Here is an 18609-nt window from a genome sequence, read left to right as displayed (position 1 = left end):
TTGTTCGCGTCCCGCGACCCGTGCCGCGCCTTGGACGGCGACGACAGGAACGGTCGACGGTCGTCATCACCGTCGTAGACCGCCATAATGTTGGGGCAGCCGAGGTGAGGCGCCGAAGGTGAAGACACTGTAAAGATTTCGGTGAGGTGTGTCCAGGGCTGCCCGATGGAGTACGCCGCCATCCCCGACGAGGAGGCGGGGCCGTCCGGCGTCGATGCGGCTCCCACGAAGCGGCGACTCGGCGTCGCCGGCCTGCTCGTCGCCGCGGCGGCCTGCGTCGGCCTGCCCGCGGCGCGTTCCGCCGCCTCCGCCGCGCTGTACGCCGCCTTCGACGGCGCGCCGCCCGACGACGGCGGGAGCGTGACGCTGGCGCCGACGACGAAGGCGGAGAACGCGGCCAAGGCGGCGGCCTGCGCGGACTGCGACTGCTTCCGCAACGTCTGGTACGTCGACTCCGCCGTCGACGTCGACGGCCCCACGGGCTTCTGCTGGGCGTCCGCGTTCGCGCACCTCGGCACGGCGCTCGACGCCGCGTCCTACGGCGACGAGATCTGGGTCGCCCACGGCGTCTACGCGCCCCTGGGCGGGTCGCGCAACGCGACGTTCCGCATGCGCGAGGGCGTCGAGGTCTACGGCGGCTTCCGCGGCAACGAGGAGCTCCGCGCGGAGCGCGACTACGCGGCGTACCGCACGGTGCTCACGGGCGATTTAGGCGGGGCCGCGGAGGCTGTGGAAGACGACGACGACACGATCCTCAACGGCGGCACGCGCGCGCGGTCGAGCGCGCGGCGCGCGTACCACGTCGTCACCGCGGCGCACTGGGCGTCGCTGGACGGGTTCGTCGTCACGCGGGGCCTCGCCGACGGCCCGGGCCTCGACGGCTTCGGGGGCGGGTTCTACGCCGTGGAGCGCACGTCCATGCGCGTGCACAACACGATGTTCGTCGACAACCGCGCCGTGTCCGGCGGCGCGGCGTTCGGATGGATCTGGTCGAGCTCCGTGTTCTACAACTGCCACTTCGTCAACAACACGGCCGTGGGCACGCCCTATTTCGGGGGGGGCGGCGGCGTCGCGCTGAACACGGACGGCGCGAACGCGACGTACGACACGTGCGTGTTTTCCAACAACTACGCGTCGCGGCGCGGCGGCGCGCTCTTCGCGGACTACGGGTCCTGGGTGTCCGTCAAGGACTGCACCTTCGAGCACAACCGGGCCTACCTGGGCGGGGCGCTCTTCGCGGACAACCGCGCCGCGCGCATCGGCTCCACGGGCCACGTCGTCTCGGGGTCGACGTTCCGCGGCAACGCCGCGCGGCTCTACGGCGGCGCGTCGCTGGACTACAACCAGGCGACGTCGACCTTCGCCACCTGCACCTTCATCAAGAACAACGCGTCGGCGGGCGGCGGCCTCGCGTCGATCTCGGGGACGACGGACTCGGCGCTCTCGGACGCGTTCGAGTCGGGCGTCTTCGAGGGCAACGCGCCCGACGACATCCTGGAGCTCGAGGCCGACGCGGACACGCTGAGCGGCAAGCGCTTCGCCGACGCCGCGGGCAACGCGACGGAGCTGCGGGCGCTCACGCGCCTCTGGCGCGAGCGCGACGCCGCGCGCGAAAGCGGCTGGCGCCTCGACGCCGCGGCCGCGGGCGGCGGGCCCAACGCGTCCGTCGTCGTCTACGTGGACGTCCGCTCGACGGCGACGGCCGCCGACGGGTCGTCCTGGGACGAGGCCTACGCCAACCTCCAGAAGGGCATCGACTCCGCCGCGGCGGCCGTCGCCGCGGGCCTCGACTTCGCGGAGGTCTGGGTCGCCGCGGGCGTCTACGCGCCGAAATGCGCCGACGACCCGGGCTGCGCGAAGCCCCAGGACGCGTCCTTCGCCCTCGCCGACGGCGTCCGCGTCTACGGCGGCTTCGCCGGGTCCGAAAGCGTGCGCGACGATCGCGACTGGGCCGCGCGGCTCAGCGTGCTCTCGGGCGACCTCGGCGGCGGCCTGCACGCGCTCCACGTCGTGACGGGCGCCAACGACACGCGCCTCGACGGCTTCGTCGTCCGCGACGGCCGCGCGTCGGGGTCCGACGACGACACGTACGACGACGACGACGTCGCCGCGGTCGCGGACGACCCGGGCGCCGAAGTCATGGACGACCCGGGGTCCGTCGAGACGCCCGGCGACGACGCGCTCGCCCTGGACGGCGACGACGTCGGCGCGCAGCCCGCGACGCCCTCGCTCGACTTCGGCGGCGACGCCGAGGGCACGGACGACCAGATGGCCGTCGAGCTCTCGGGCGACGCCAACGACGCCTGCGGCGGCGGCCTGCTCAACTACTACGCGTCGCCCTGGGTCGAGAACGTGCTCTTCGCGAGCAACCGCGGCGGCAAGGGCGGCGCCGTCTACAACATCCTCGAAAACGACTACGCGGCGCCCGCGCTGCCGGGCACGAACCGGTCGTCGCCGACGTTCAAGAACGTCGCCTTCGTTGGCAACTTCGCGAGCGAGCGCGGCGGCGCCATGGCCAACGACGCCTACACGTACACGCTCTGCGACCGCTGCACCTTCTGGCGCAACGCGGCGGGCAAGGGCGGCGCGGCCTACATGGACTACACGTCGTCGCCGACCTTCTCCCGGTCCGTCTTCGAGCACAACTTCGCCATCGACGCCGGCGGCGCCATCGGCGGCGACGGCTCGACGACGTTCACGCTCGACGGGTCGCGCGTCGTCGGCAACCGCGCGCGCTACAGCGGCGGCGGCATCTACCTCGGCACCTACGGCGCCGTCCACGGCGGCGCGAACAACCTGCCGCGCATCCACGACTCCGTCGTGGCGGGCAACGACGCGCTCTGGAACGGCGAGAAGGACCTGTTCCTCTTCGCGCTCGACGACGCGTTCATCATCTCGGCGCAGATCGGCGAGGAGGCGTTCACGCTCGCGCCCGTGTCCATGCCCGACGGCTTCGGGCCCGTGACCGACGACGAGGCCGCCGTGCCGCCCATGGAGACCATCGACCCGCCGCGGAACGCGTCTTCGGACGACGACGCGAAGGCCACGCACGCTGCGAGGCCGACGCGCCGCGCCTAGGCCCCTTTGTATGTTCCTTTGCTAATTGTCGCTTCGTCTATGGTATCACCGTCGCTCCCCACCCGCTGGAGCGAGCGCCTTCTCCATGCGCACCGCGGGCTGGCCCTCGCCGTAGAAGTCCCGCAGCACCGCCGCGCGCGTGAAGCCGTGCTTGCGGTAGAGGTAGATCGCCGGGTCGTTGTCCGGTCGCACCTACGGCGCCCAACGTCGAAGACGAGAAAACGATGGCCGGACGCGGGCGCCGCGCGAAGAGCTCCGCGGCGTCGAACGCGGCGGGGTCGCGACGGATGCGGTCGCAGGCCTCGAGGAGCAGCGCCGACGCGACGCCGCGGCGGCGAAACTCGGGGAGGACGCCGAGCTTGACGATCTTCCGACCGTCGACGACGACGAAGCCGGCCTCGGCGCCGCCGACGCAGGCCGTGCGGTACCAGAGCCGCGAGCCCGTCGCGCTGTGCCCGTCGCCGAGGAGCGTGCGCTCGTCGTGAGCGCCCAGCGGCGCTTCCTTGATGATGCACGCCGCGGCCATCCTTCTCGGTGAGACGCGGCCTGCCTAGAAAGCGCTGCCCATAGCCGGAGAGGTCGGCGTTCAAAGTCAACAATAAGTTCAAGCAGGGCTGCCCAGCAAAACTCCCAGCAAAGGATGGCGGCGCTCGCGCTCGCCTTGTGCGCAGCCGTAGCGCTGGCCAAGCCAACGGAGATCGAGTATGGCACCATCGGATCGAAAACGACCTACCTGCCCGGCGACCCGCTGCTCTGGAGCGCCGACATGACGGCGCATTGGCTGCACGCGTCGGGCTTCCCCTGGCAGGCCCAAAAAGCGCGCCGCGCGCGGCTCGCCGGCGGCCAGCTGCTCGGCATCCTCGAGGAGGGCAAGCTGACGACGCTGCTCGCCCAGGGCCGCAAGGACGTGGCGAGGAAGCGGGCCGGCGACGAGGGAAAGCTGAAAAAAGCGCTCGAAGCCGCGTTCGCCGCGTGCGAGGCCCGCGGCGCCTGCGGCCTCGAGGACAGCACGCGGCGCCTCGGCCGCCTCGCCAACGGCGCGAACTGGACCGGCGACGCCCTGCGGGACCGCGCCGCCGGGTCGCTCGTGTTCTCGCTCGCGGGCGACGCGCTCGCGATGCCCGTGGACTACCTCGAGGACGCGAGGACCGCGGCCGGCGACGGCGGCGTCGCCGGCTACGCGGCGCCGCAGGCGTATCACGCGAGCAACGTGTTCATGGCGGACCTCTGGGCCCGGGACGACAAGGTGCGGAGCGCCGTCGGCTTCAACGTGCTCCACAAAGGCGCGGCGGCGTGGCCCGAGAAGCACGCGCACCCGCACGGCCTCCTCGAAGCCGGCGAGAACACGCTCGAGCGCCTGCTGCTGCGCGTGCTCCTCCGCCTCGTCGCGACGCAGCAGTTCTACTTTGGCTACGAGTACGTGACGGACTACGCGGAGTTCATGACGGACCCGGAGAGCCACAACGACTCCTGGGCCGACGAGGGCCACGTGAAATTCTTCGCGAGCTTCCGGAGCGGCGCCGAAAAGCTCGAGGACAACGTCGCGGACGCCATCGAGGTGGCCAACGCGGGCATCCTGAGCCACGCGGGCGCGATGCTGGTGGCGCACGGGCGGAACCTCGCGGCGCGGGGCATGCCCGACGCGGAGCTCGGCGCGCTGCTCGCGGACGAGCTCCGCCACCACGTCCGCCACGTGCACCGCCACGCCCACCTCGACCGCCACGGCGTGCTGCTGGGCCGCGTGCTGCTCGAGCTCCTGGCGGGCGACGACCTGAGGGCCGCGACGGCGCGCGCGGCGACGGAGCTCGGCTTCGACGCCGCGAAGCTCGCGAAGCGCGGCGCGCGCTACGCCGAGGACCCCTACGCGGACCTGGCGGTGTTGCGGGACTTGGGCGTCGGCGCCGACGTCGCCGAGGCCGTGCCCGCGGCGCTCTACCTCGCGCACCGCTACGCGGCCGTCGCCGACGCCGGCGCCGCGCTCCGCGCGTCCGCGAACGGCGGCGGCGCCGCGGCGCACCGCGGCGCGCTCCTCGGCGCGCTCCTCGGCGCGGCCCACGGGCACGACGCCCTCGCCGCGGCGGAACCGGCCCTCGTCGGCGGCCTCGCGGACCGCGACGGCATCTTCCTCGACGTCGGCCGCTTCCTGGACTCGACGCTCGCGGCCGAGGGGTCGCCGGGCTGGCTCCGCGCGCACCGCACGCGCCGCCCGCCGGGCCACCGCTTCCACGGCCTCGAGATGGACTGCCTCGACCCGGACTCGACCGTGCCGTAACAGTGCCGTAACAAACAAATATCTTCATGTTGAATTTCACCTTGACGATTCGAAGCTTGTCGTAGCACAACTTCTCGCATTCTCGCTGCGCTCTCCGGACGCTGCCGCTGGCGCGAGGCAGCCCCGATGAGCATGCAGATGACGCCGTACCGCGACGGGAGCTTCGACCACCGGGAGTCCGAGGCCGACGACTTCCTGGGCGTCAATTTTGACGGAAAGAGCACGTTGGTCGAATTAAAACCCCACCGCCGCTGGAGCACCTGCGCGCTCGTCGCCGTCTGCTGCGCGTCCTTCTGCGCCGTCGCCGCGGCGGCCGTCGGCGTCGCCTACGTCCTCGAGGCCGACGTGCCGTACGCGCCGTGGGGCGACGACGACGACGACGACGACTCGGCGGTTTCGTCGGAGGACGAGGCCGCGTTCTTCTCCGCGGCGCTGACGACGGTCTTCAACCCGGACGTGCTCGAGGACGACCTGTCGCAGCGCATCATCGTCCGCGCCGCCGCGGCGGCGATGAACGTGAGCGTCGCCGACATCACGGACTACCTGGTGTCCGCGCAGCGGCGGCGGCTGAGGCACGAGAACGGCACGCGAGGAGGAAATTTCGGGAACCTCACGCTCCGGAACGTCACGATCTCCTTCGACGTCGTGCAGAGGACGGAGATCGACGCCGAGGCTGCGAGGGAGAAGCTCACGGCGGCCGTGGAGAGCGGCGACTTCGCGGAGCTGGTCGCGGAGAAGATCGACGGCCTCGCGAACGAATTGGGGCTCACGGCGGACGAGGAGACGATGGCGAGGGTCGAGGCCGCCCAGGACACGTGGAAGCGCGTCTCCGCCGTCGCGGCTCTCCGTCGGGCCGAGGTTCCGCGCCATCCCGTTCTTGTAGGTTCAAGAAGCTGAAGGAGGCGATCTACACGAAGATCTCGACGATCATGGGCGAGGACCTCGTGCCCGCGCCGACGCGGGCGCCGACGGGCCTGATGTCGACGCTCGTCAAGTCGGCCCTCTACCTCGGCTCGACGTCCGCGGACGACCTCTACGGCGACGCCGACGCGTCCATCGGGAGCGTCGTCATGGCCGTGAGCGCCGCGACGGGCGTCGACGCGGCGGACGTCCTCGTCGGGGACCTGGGCGCGCTGGGCGACGACGACGTCGAGATCCTGCTCGATTTGGTCTGCGACGACGCCGCGACGGCCCAGGCCGCGGCGGGCGCGTTCCACGGCGCCGTCGACGACGGCTCGCTGACGACGGAGCTCCGGACCTACGCCGCGAGCTACGGCGCGACGGGCCTATCGGCGTCGACGGCGGACGTCGTCGTGACGTACCTCGAGCGCGCCGAGGCCACGCCGGCGCCCGCCGCGTCCTACTCCTACTCCTACGAGGACGAGGACGGCGGCGCGTCGGCGGCGACGTATCTCGCGGTGTCGCTCGATCTCGGCGGCACGTCCACGGAGGAGCTGTTCGTCGACGACGCGGCGCTCTACGTGCTGCTCGCGTCCGTCGCGACGGCCGCGGACGTCGGCGAGGACGCGCTGGCGAATTTCAACGCGGTCGATCGGGCCGAGGGCGGCGTGACCTTCAGGTGCGACGTGACCGTCGACTCCTACGACGACGCCCAGACCAAGGCGGCCGCGCTCGAGGAGTCCGTCGCCGACGGGTCCTTCACGACGACGATGCAGGGCCTCGCGACGGACATGGGCGTCGACGCCCTCTTGGAAGCGACGGCCGACGACATCACCGTCGACATCGCCGGCTACGTGCCTCCGGCGCCGACGGCCGGCGAGGCCACGTCGGAGACGTACGTCGCGATCGCGCTCGACATCAGCGGCACGTCCACGGAGGAGCTCTTCGTCGACGACACGGCGCTCTACGTCATCCTCTCGAGCATTTCTTCCACGATGGGCGTGAGCGACGACGCGCTCTCGAACTTTGGAGTCGTGGACTCCGTCGACGGCTCGAGACGCTTATCCGACGGCGTGACCTTCACCTGCGACGTCGCCGTCGATTCCTACGACGACGGCGAGACCAAGGGCTCGGCGCTCGAGGACGCGGTCGCCGACGGATCCTTCACGACGACGATGCGGAGCCTCGCGACGGACATGGGCGCCGACGATCTGACCGACGCGACGGCGGACGCCGCGACCTACGCGGTGGTCGGCGACGACGGCTCGGACTCGGGGGAGTCGGACTCGATGCCCCTGAATTGCGCCGAGGACGCGGACTGCTGCGCGGAGCAGGGCGGGTCCTGCGACTGCGAGAGCGGCGTCGTCGCCTTTGGGAGCAACGGCCTCGACTGGGAGGGCGGCAACCCCATGTGGGCCTACGCGGCGTCGCCGGCGGACTGCGCGACGTCGGCGTTCGGCGAGGATCCCGCGCCGGGCTACGACAAGTGGTGCGCGTGCGCCGACGAGGCCCTGGAGACGGCCGCGCCTTCGTCTTCGCCGACGCCGGCGCCGACGACGGGCGCGCCCTCGGCGGCGACGCGCGCCTGGAGCTGCGCCGAGGACGCCGCGTGCTGCAGCGAGCAGGGGGGCGCGTGCGCGTGCGAGTCGGGCGCCATGGCCTACGGGAGCAACGGCCTCGACTGGTCGGGCTTCGACCCCATGTGGGCCTACGCGGAGGCGGACTCCATCGAGTGCTCGACGGCGGCCTTCGGCGGCGACGACCCCGCGCCGGGCTACGACAAGTGGTGCCGGTGCCTCGGCGGCCTCCCGTCGGCCGCGCCGTCGTCGCCCGCGCCGTCCGTGTCCCGGCCGCCGACCGCGGCCCCGTCGTCCGGGCCGTCCTCGACGCCGTCCGCGCTCCCGAGCCCGCTGCCGTCGTCGACGCCCTCCTCGGCGCCGACGACGGTGGCGCCGACGAGCGCCGCGCCGAGCCTCGCGCCGTCGACGGCCGCGCCGTCCGCGGCGCCCGCGCCGGCGCCGACCGCGGCGCCGGAGCCGACCGCGGCGCCCTCGACGTCGGCCGCGCCGTCGGCGGCGCCGTCGGCGTTCGACTTCTGGGACTGCGACTCGGATCCGAACTGCTGCGCCGAGTCGGGCGACACCTGCGCCTGCGACTCGGGCTGGATGGCCTACGGCAGCAACGGCATGGAATGGCGGGGCACCGGCGTCCGCCGGCGCGCGCGCGCCGACGCTCGCGCGAGACGCGCGCGATCCCGTCGCTTTTCCTAGGCAGGGCTACACGCCCATGTGGGTCTACCTCGAGGCCGACTCGGCGACGTGCAACACGGAGACCTTCGGCCAGGGCGACCCCGCGGGCGGCTACAGCAAGTGGTGCAGATGCGTCGGCGGCGAGCCGACGCTGCGCCCGTCGACGCAGGCGCCGTCGCACGTCCCGACGATTCTGGCGCCGACGGCCTCCGCCCCGCCGACGGTCTCGCCGCCGCCGTCGGGTCTGCCGACGACGGCGGCGCCGTCGGCGTTCAGCTTCTTGGACTGCGACTCGGATCCGAACTGCTGCGCCGAGTCGGGCGACACCTGCGCCTGCGACTCGGGCTGGATGGCCTACGGCAGCAACGGCATGGAATGGCGGGGCACCGGCGTCCGCCGGCGCGCGCGCGCCGACGCTCGCGCGAGACGCGCGCGATCCCGTCGCTTTTCCTAGGCAGGGCTACACGCCCATGTGGGTCTACCTCGAGGCCGACTCGGCGACGTGCAACACGGAGACCTTCGGCCAGGGCGACCCCGCGGGCGGCTACAGCAAGTGGTGCAGATGCGTCGGCGGCGAGCCGACGCTGCGCCCGTCGACGCAGGCGCCGTCGCACGTCCCGACGATTCTGGCGCCGACGGCCTCCGCCCCGCCGACGGTCTCGCCGCCGCCGTCGGGTCTGCCGACGACGGCGGCGCCGTCGGCGTTCAGCTTCTGGGACTGCGACTCGGACCCGAACTGCTGCGCCGAGCAGGGCGGGTCGTGCGCCTGCGACGGCGACTGGGCCTCGTACGGGACCAACGGCAACAGTTGGGCGGGCGCGCCGGACCCCATGTGGACCACGATGCACATCCTCGACCTCAAGGACGCGGACGGGGCCGTGGAATGCAGCACCGACTTCTTCGGCGGCGACCCGGCGGGGGGCTACGAGAAGTGGCGAGCCCCGGCGTCGCGTCCTTTCGAGCGACGTCGGCGGGGACGCGCGCCGCGCGCAGGTGCCGCTGCGCGGACGGCCAGCCGACGGCGCCGCCGACGCCGGCCTTCTCCTGCCTCTGCTTCGAGGACGACGGCGACGGGTGCACGGTCATCGGCGCGCCCGCGCCCGCGCCGACGTTCGCGTACTCGGCGGACGACTGCACGGCGGCCCAGGGCTACGCGCTCGACATCGTCACGCGCACCTGCAAGCCGGACGTCGCCGTCAAGGACCGCGGCTGCTACCCGCGGGCCAACTGCGACGCGGACTACGCGGCGCGCTTCTGCGACTCCATGACCTGCATCCCGCAGGGCTTCGAGCAGGAGTGCACGGGCGCGGCCCGGCGCCCCGAGTTTCGAGAGACTCCGACGGAACGCCCCGCGGCTCCGACGAGTCTCGAGAGAGTTCGGCCGGGAACCCGATCGACGCGCGGTAGGCATGGCCTCGTTCTCCGGCCACGGCCCCCGGCCCCAGCTCTACCGCTCCGACATGTGGGACACGTCCAACTCCGTCGGGGGGCAGTCGGACCAATATGCGGACCTGGCGCAGACGACGCGCGAGTACTACGGCCTCACGATGTACACGCGTATCTTACGGGTCATGGAGAAGGACATCGGCGAGCCCGTGTCGAGCACCGCGTCGGACATGGCCCAGTTCGGCTACCTGGGTCAGTGGGTCGCGCCCTTGGCGCGGACGAAGTTCGACATCGCCGGGGGCTCGCACGCGACGGCCATGGCGTCCATCGAGGGCGGCGTCTACAACAACAACAACCTCGGTTACAGCCGCCTCCCCAAGTATTTGGCCGGCGGATCCCTCTACGCCTACACGCCCGTCTCCGACGTCGGCCGCGGCTGGGGCTTCCAGGAGATGGGCATCGCCTGCAAGCGCGGCTCCGGCGTGTTTTTTTTGGGGGGGTCGTTTTGTTTCCGCTGTCGCGCCTGCCGCACGATGATCACGGTCCCTCTACGCGCAGGTACCTGGGCCTCGTCACCATGGCGAACCGGGTCATCGTCCCCGTGTCGGGCTACGGCTTCGAGGCGACGCAGGACGAGCACGAGGACGACGGCGGCGTCTTCCTCGGCGCGGGCTGGGTCGTACTCCCCATCTTTCCCGGAGGCAAGATCCGCAACCGGACGACGCTCTTCGGCAACGAGGACTTTGGGCTGACGACGTGGACCCACGTCATCGACACGGCGCAGTTCAGCGGGCCGCTCCTCGCCTACGCGCCGCAGTTCTGGATGCGGCGCCTCGAGGAGTGGTGCAATCAGAACGAGGCCTACTACGCGGGCGAATACGACTACTCCTACCCCGGCGACACCTGCCCGCGCGAGTTCTACGAGTACGAGCCGGACGCGTGCTGCGTGAACCCGTCGGTCTACGACTCGTTCGCCTACCGCGGCGCGGACTGGTGGCCGTCGACGGGCGGCGAGTTCCCGGGCCTCGAGGGCATCTTCGAGGACTACACGGACAGCGGCGAGGATCTGCCGGACTCGTACGAGGGGCCGACCTACTGGAAGATCCCGCAGATCAACTACCCGAACTACACGGACTCGGAGCTGTGGCAGGCGAACGCGCGGACGTACAACGCGGACACGTACGACCGCTGGCTCGAGGTCTTCGCCTACGCCGGCGAGTCCGACGACGAGCTCGAGGCACTCTTCGCGAACTTCGACACGCGCTTCAACGGGTCCTACCACATGAACACCTACGGCGCCTACTTCGACCTGGGCCTCACGTCCCTGGTCTACGAGGACGCCATGTACATCGACATCGAGAACGGCGTGTCCTCGGACGAGTACTACGAGGATGTCGGCACCGGCGACGACCTCGACCCCGTCGAGACGAACATCTTCTACGAGTGGGAGGGCGCCGAGGACCGCCTCTGGACCCGCTACTACAAGACGACCTACACGCCGGGCCGCAAGGAGCGCTACGCCAACCAGCCGGGGGAGAACCAGACCTACTACGCCGCCGAGCCCATCGACGAGAGCGAGGCGCCGGAGAGCCTCCGGGACGCGGAGTACACGCTGCCGCTCTGGGGCCGCGCGAACTACGTCAACCACGAGCGCCAGGAGAACGCGACCTTCGACTACGACGACACGACAAACAAACGCGGCTGGAACGAGACGGATCACTGGTGCTGGGTGCGTCCCAGCGTCCCGTGGCATCGAGAGATGGGCACGACGCGAAACCGGAGATAATCGCGACGCGCAACCGGAGATGTTCGCGACGCGCGAAACCGTCGCGCCCGATAGGTCTGCACGGACTCGAGCGAGTGCGAGCTCGAGACGCGGACCCTCGTCCTCGAGTCGACGGCGACGCTCTACTACCGCTGGTACCGCTGGCGCGACCAGCCGGCCATGAAGCAGCTCGCGTACGAGTATCCCGAGGTCTACACCGAAGAGATCCTCGCGTCCATGCAGAAGCGCGTCGAGCTCATGCACGAGTACTGGCAGGAGAAGGACTTCATCAAGAAGGCCACCAAGGTCAACCACAAGGTCGAGCTCGACTACCGCATGATAATCGACATCCCCGACAACATCCCCGACTATGGCTGGGTCCCCATCTCGCTCGCGGAGATCTACGAGGACAGCACCGGCTACGGACCCGGGAACTCGGCCGGCTTCCAACCCAACATTTGGTGATCGCGCGCGACGACGACGTGGCGGCGGTCCGCGTGCTTTCCCTCCCGCGCTTCCTTTACGCATCGCACGACGACGGTCCGCATCGACGATGGCGGTCCGCGCGCTTCCGCTCCCGCACCGTCGCCGTGCTCGCGGACGCCGGCGTCGACGCCCACGCGCTCGTCGCCGCGGGCGTCGCCGCGACGCAGTGGTCCGAGGCCCGCTTCCCCTGAGCGCGTTTTTGCCCGCTTCCTCCCGCCCTCTTCCTGTGCATACGCGTGTGTCCCCATCTCGTGTGCGGGCCCCGGGCTCGGGAGGCGGGAGCGCGTTTTTTCCGCTTTCTCCCGCCCTCTTCCTGTGCATACGCGTGTGTCCCACTCTCGTGTGCGCGGGGAGGCTCGGGGACACTACTCACTTGCGAGCGAAGATCAGATTCGAAGATCTGCTCCACAAGCGCGGAGCGAAAGGTGCCGAATTCAAGCCTGCTATTTCAGCGGCTCTTCGCCGGGCAGCACAGCGCAATGGCTTCGCCGCGATGCGCGATCATCGTCGCGTTCGCGGCGGCGGTCTCGGCGCAGACGGAGCTGTTGAATTTGGACCTCACGGTCGACGGCCAGGGGACGAAGCTGCTCCTCCTCGAGGGCCAATCGTACCTCGACGCCGCCCGGCGCGCCTGCAGCCCCGTCTTCGAGCCCCTGGCCATCGACAACTGCGTCGGCGGCGCGATGACGATCATCGTGGACCAGCACCTGCGGGCCAAGGAGGCCGAGGGGTCGACGCTCGCGAGCCCCGGCGTGTCCCTCGTGCGCGACGGGTCGGTGGAGAACTACGACCCCGTGTCCTGGGTGGGCGCGAGCCCGCTCCACGTCGACATCGAGCTGCCCGTGCGCACGCAGCGCACGGTCTGCGACAACGCCAAGTGCTGGGAGCTCGGCGACGACGACGGCGTGCCCGTCGCGAACCACACGCTCCAGGTGCCCGCGTGGACCGCGAACACGTCGCAGGCCGCGCGCGAGGTCGCCGCGGCGCTCGACCTCTGGCGCGAGGCGGACCTGGCGCTCATCGAGCACCGCGTGGCGCTGGAGCGGACGCGCAAGTCGACGCCCGTCGACGCGCGGCTCCACCGGGCCGTCGGCGACGCGCCCGTCGTCTCCTTCGACGGCTTCTACCCGGTCTACTTCGTGCTCCACACGTCGAACCTCTTCTTCGACGCGCAGCGCGTCAAGGTGTCCGGGGCCTTTCGGCCGCCGACGGACGGCGACGTGTGCATCTCCGTGCACTCCAGCGGCAAGGAGGGCGCGAACGGCGACGCGGACGCCGCGGGCGCGTCCGTCGTCACCGGCGATTTGGCGTCGCGGCCCAAGCCCGCCGAGGCCTGCTTCGACACGTCCTACAACGCGCAGCTGAGCGGCTTCGCCGACGCCCAGGGGTCCCACCGCCTCGAGGTGCGGCTCCGGCGCCGGGCCACGGACGCGACCGTCGGCGAGGGCGACGCGTCGACGTTCGTCGCCGCGCCGCAGCTCCAGCCGAAGACGCCCCTCAACACGCCGGCGGGCCGCTTCATCAAATTGTTGCGGGACGCCGTCGTCGGCTGGCTCTACCTCGACGGCGTCGACGCGGACGACGGCCCGGGCGTCGCGGGGCCGCTGTCGCCGAACTGGGTCGGCCACACGATGGTCGGCGTGCACAAGCTCGACTGGCTCCAGGCCATGATCGAGGGTTTGGTCGAGGACGGCGTGCCCGGCGACATCGTCGAGTGCGGCGCCTGGCGCGGCGGCGCGTCCATCTTCTCCAAGGGCGTCGTCGACGTGTTGGACCCGACGGGCGGCCGGAAGATCTTCGTCGCGGACACGTTCGTCGGCTTCCCCCAGGCCGACATCGAGAACGACGGCGTCGACACGAACGGCTGGGCCTACCAGAACTTCCACGTCGGCGGCGCCGACGCGGTCGTCGCCACGTTCAAGCGCTACGGCGTCTTCGACGACAAGGTCGTCATCGCCGGCGGCCTCTTCAACGAGACGCTGCCCATCCTCCCGACGACGCAGATCGCGCTGTTGCGCATGGACTGCGACATGTACCGGTCGACGACCCAGGCCCTGGACCTCCTCTACGACAAGGTCACGGTCGGCGGCATCGTCGTCCACAACAACTGGCAGTACACGTCCGCGCGCGCGGCCGTGATCGACTTCCGCCGGAACCGGAACATCGAGCACCTGCCCCTCCACCTCGTCGACGGCAACGCCATGGCCTGGATCAAGGAGTAGCGACGCAGCGAGGCACCGCGTTAAAAGAAGCGCTCTCGTGCGGCCGCCGGGAGCTCGAGACCCCCGGCCCGAGGATCAGCCAATAGAAAGCCGTCGCAGAGACATCCGGCGGCCATGGGGCTGCCCGCGCAGCGCCGGCTGTGGCTGGCCGTCGCTACTTTACTCGCACAACACACATACTCCCAGTTCGAGGCGCGGACGTCCATCTTCGTCGACGACACGGAGGTCGAGATCGTCGCCAACGCGGACCGCGACGACTTCGCCGCCGTCGGCCGCGACGTCTGCGCGAAGATGGGCGTGGACCTCGGCGCGACGCTGCGCGACGGGCGCATGCGCTGCGGCGCCTTGATCGCCGACGAGCTCGCGGACTCGCTCTACTGCAACGCGACGGCGCGGGGCGCCCTCGACGCCGCGCCCGCGAGTACCGGCCGCGCGCCGCGCGCGTTCCGCTTCTACCACGGCGAGTTCTACTTCGACAGCGAGGAGTACGAGCTGCTCCGCGAGCTGTTGTTGCGCCAGCGCTACGTCGAGTGCCTGAGCGGCGAGCGGCTCCGGGGCGGCGAGGACGTGATCTGGTTGCTGGGCCACTTCGACGGCGACGCGTGGTTCTACAAGGCGCTCGAGCCGCGCCAGACGTCGAACGCGCTGCCGCAGCCGACGGAGCTCGGCAACAAGGACTCGCTCTACCGCCACTTGCTGGCGCTGCGGGCCAAGGTCGGCGACCGCGCGACGCGGTTCCTGCCGCGGACGTGGCTGCCGGACGACGCGAAGGCGTCGCGGAACGGCGCGGCCGACGAGCTCGGCGGGCTCTGGCTGCGCAAGGACCCGGCCCAGGAGCTGGGCTTCGGCATCACGTTGATTACGAAGTGGTCCGAGCTCGAGGGCTGCGAGCACTGCCTCCTCCAGCGCTACGTCGCGCGGCCGTTTCTACTGACGGACGCGGCCGCGGGAGTGCTCGACGCGAAGTTCTCCTTCGGCGTCTACGTGACGGTGTCGAGCGTCGACCCGCTCGAGGTCTGGCTCCACCGCGAACTGCTCGTCTTGCTGGCGACCTACCCCTACGACGGCGTCGACGGCGACGACCACGGCGAGTCGGGCGACCTCCTGTCGCACCTGACGAACGGCCTCCTCAACCAGCGCCTCGCGGGCGACGACTTCGACGCCGCGGAGCGCGTCTGGACGACGGACCGGCTGCTGGCGCACCTGGACAAGCGGGGCGTGTCCTGGGCGTCCATCGAGGACCAGGTCCGGGAGGTCGCGTCGATGGTCTTCCTCGCGGGCCGCGGCGCCCTCGCGGCGGCGAAGCGGCGCGCGGCGTCGCGCGGCGCGCTCTTCTCCCACTGGCGCCTCGACTTCCTCCTCGACGAGGACGCGCGCGTCTGGCTCCTGGAGCTCGAGATCGTGCCGTCGACGGGCACCATCGGCGGCGTCGACGAGGTCATCAAGACGTCCGTGCTCCGCGACGTCCTCGCGCTCAACGGCGCGGAAACCGAATCTTCAACCCGACTTCAATGTGTGCGAATGAAACCGTCTCGACACAATTTGCTGCGCTTCGAGAGCTCGACGAGAGCCATCGATTCGTCCACAAATCAGCCGAATCGACTTCGATTTGACCGAGGTGGAGAATTTTGAAGTGACCCCCCAAACCAGCGATTGATCTCCACGCAGGCGCTCAACGGCGTCGGCGGCGCGCCGAGCCCGGACCGCGCGCACTACCCCTGGCTGCGCGGCGCCTGCTGGACCGACGAGGAGTCGCCGGGCCAGCCGCCGAACACGCTCTGCGCGCCGCCGGACGCGGCCGACGACCTCTTCGGCGACGGCGCGCTCGAATCCGCGGAGGCGGCCGTCCGCGCGCGCCTCGGCGCCGCGGGCGACGTCCTCGTCCACGACGACGCCGCCGTCGCGGCCATCGCCGCCTACGAGGCGCGCGGGCGCCGGCGGGGCGGCTACCGGCCGCTGCTGCCCGTGCCGCGGACGTTCGACTACTTCGACGGGTCGGTCGGGGCGAACGGCGACGACCTCCCGGACCTCTTCCGGCGCCATGGCGCGCTGCCCCTGGACGCCGCCCTCGACCGCTGGGCGAGCCTCTCCGGCGTCGACGACGAACCGGTGTCGGACTGGGCGGCCGCGGACGCGGAGGCCGCCGCGGCGGCGTGCCGCGCGTGCGCGCGAACGTCGCGCGTCTACTGCGCGACGGCGAGCGCCGTCGACGCCCGCGGCGTCGCCGAAATCGCGGGCCGCTGCCAGGCCGCCGCGGCGCCCTGCGAGCACGCGCCCCGGGGCCTCGTCGACGGCGTCCGCGTCGCGGACGCGTCGGCTTGCGGCTTCGACGAGCCTAACCGGCGCGCGCTTGCGGCGCTGCTCCGCGCGTCGCGCGTCGCCGACCTCCCCGGGAGCCGCGACGGCGTGCGCCGCTGGTGCGCGCGCGCCCTGCGGTCCGCGCGACCGACGGACGACCTCATCGCGCTCTGCCGGGGAACCGCGGGCGACGCGCGCGCGACGCTCGACGGCAAAGCCGAAACCCTCCCGGACGCGCTCCTCGCGCGGCGGCCCGCCGTGCTCCGGGCGAGCTTTGTACCGGACCCGGCCCTCGCGCCGGACGCGCTCGCGCACCTCGCGGACGAGCCCGTCGTCGCGATGGCGTACGACTCCCGCGCGGACGCCGCGCAGCGCATCTTCACGGCGCCGCTGGCTTTCGGCGATTTTCTCGCGGTCTCCCGGGACAAGCGCGACGTCGCCGCGAGCCTGCCCTACGGCCTCGACACGAGCCTCTACCTGCTCCTCACGGACCGGCGCCGCGTCGACGGCGCGGCCGCGGGCACGCTCGCGGACCCGAACGTGCTCGACGACCTCTCGCCCCTCCAGGGCCTCCTCGACAAAGCCGTCGCCGCGACGGCGCCGTTGGTCGACGCGGCGCCCCTGCCGCGCGCGTGGACGTCGCTGCGCTACGGCGCGGGCTACGCGTACCCGACGCACGTCGACTGCTACGAGAACGTCATCTTCCAGCTCGCGGGCCGCAAGAACGTGACGATCTTCCCGCCGGACGTCGTCTGGGACACGAAGCCCGACGTCGAGAACAAGCACTGGCCCCGGGGCGGCGACGACGACCTCCGGCGCGCGCGGCGGTCCGCGGTCAGCGTCGAGCTCGGCCCGGGCGACGCGCTCTACGTGCCCCTCATGTGGCCCCACAACGTCGACTCCGACGAGTTCTCCGTGACGGCCAACGCGTACCTGCGCCTGGGGGACGACGCCGACTGGGGCGACTACGTCGACCGGAGCAAGACCAACGCGTGGCTCGCCTACGAGATCGCCACGGGCACGCGGCTCTGCTAACGAGGTGTCTTATAAATCAATGGTGATCTGCGACGGCGGGGAAGCCAGGACATCGATGGGGGCGACGACGTACGTTTGGAAGTTCGCCGGATCGGTGGCGTCGACTTGACCGGACGAGTCGGAGAGCACGTCGACGTCCGCGGCGAGGACCAGCGGGAGGACCCATCCTCCGCACGCGCCCTCGTCGTCGTAATTGTGCCCGCTCGCGCTCTCGTCCATCGTTCGGTCTCCAACCGGGCTACAGCGACCCGCGAAGCCCGTGCCGCGCATCATCCAGCGCTTGGCGATCGTCGGCGGGTTCTCCCGGTGGTCCTCGATGGCGAAGGAGATCAGCCCGCGAGGGTTGCAGCCCATGACCGCGAAGGCCTCCAGCGGCCTCGCGACGCCGAAGCTCGTGCTTCGTAGGTCCACCATCGAAAGGCCGAACAAGGGGCCGCTCGCCCGCGCGGTCGCGAACGGAACATCGGTCACCTCCAACTCCCGCTCGCCGTTCCAATAGCTTTGAGTGATCGGGCCGCCGTCGGTCTCCGCGAACGTGAAATCATCCGTCTTCACCACGAGCGTCCAGGGGTCCAGGCGGACTTTTGTGAAGGCCGTGGAAACGTCAGTCCCGGCGCACGACCCGCCCGACGGCATCATCGAAAGGCTCTTGGGGACGCTCACAAACTCCGTCGGCCGCGCCGAGAGCGCGTTGTGCACGTAGAGCCGCATCGATGCATCGCCGCCGCGGTGGAAGAGCGTGTACTCGCCGTCGCCCGCGTCGGAGCCGTGAACGCCGAGGCGGATCGCGCGGGCGACGTCGCGCGCGCACGCGGGCCGCATCGCCCGCCGCAGCTCCGAGAGGTCGCGCCAGCCCTCGCACGTCGGCGCGATCGCCGCGAGCTCGTCCTGGGAAGCGTCGCGCGAGAGGAACGGGAG

At 71.2% G+C, this 18609-nt stretch overlaps 1 protein-coding gene across 1 annotated transcript; it reads left to right on the top strand.

The window, feature by feature from the left end:
- Window positions 1-165: 165 nt before the first annotated feature.
- On the top strand, window positions 166-17691 carry AURANDRAFT_61956 (hypothetical protein; the record flags this gene model as incomplete). The annotated part of the gene is made up of 13 exons (XM_009036473.1): window positions 166-2982; window positions 3713-5341; window positions 5489-6165; window positions 6234-8457; window positions 8525-8890; window positions 8958-9430; window positions 9493-9863; window positions 9907-10369; window positions 10444-11614; window positions 11726-12111; window positions 12612-14322; window positions 14545-15873; window positions 16027-17691. The coding sequence occupies 13 exons, from the start codon at window positions 166-168 to the stop codon at window positions 17689-17691; spliced, it is 15282 nt and encodes a 5093-aa protein (XP_009034721.1).
- Window positions 17692-18609: the final 918 nt, after the last annotated feature.

The sequence above is a fragment of the Aureococcus anophagefferens genome, assembly GCF_000186865.1.
Source record: "Aureococcus anophagefferens unplaced genomic scaffold AURANscaffold_4, whole genome shotgun sequence".
NCBI classification, from domain to species: Eukaryota; class Pelagophyceae; order Pelagomonadales; family Pelagomonadaceae; genus Aureococcus; species Aureococcus anophagefferens.
The sequence above is the reverse complement of the archived record's forward strand: the minus strand, read 5'-3'. Positions and strand labels throughout refer to the sequence as shown.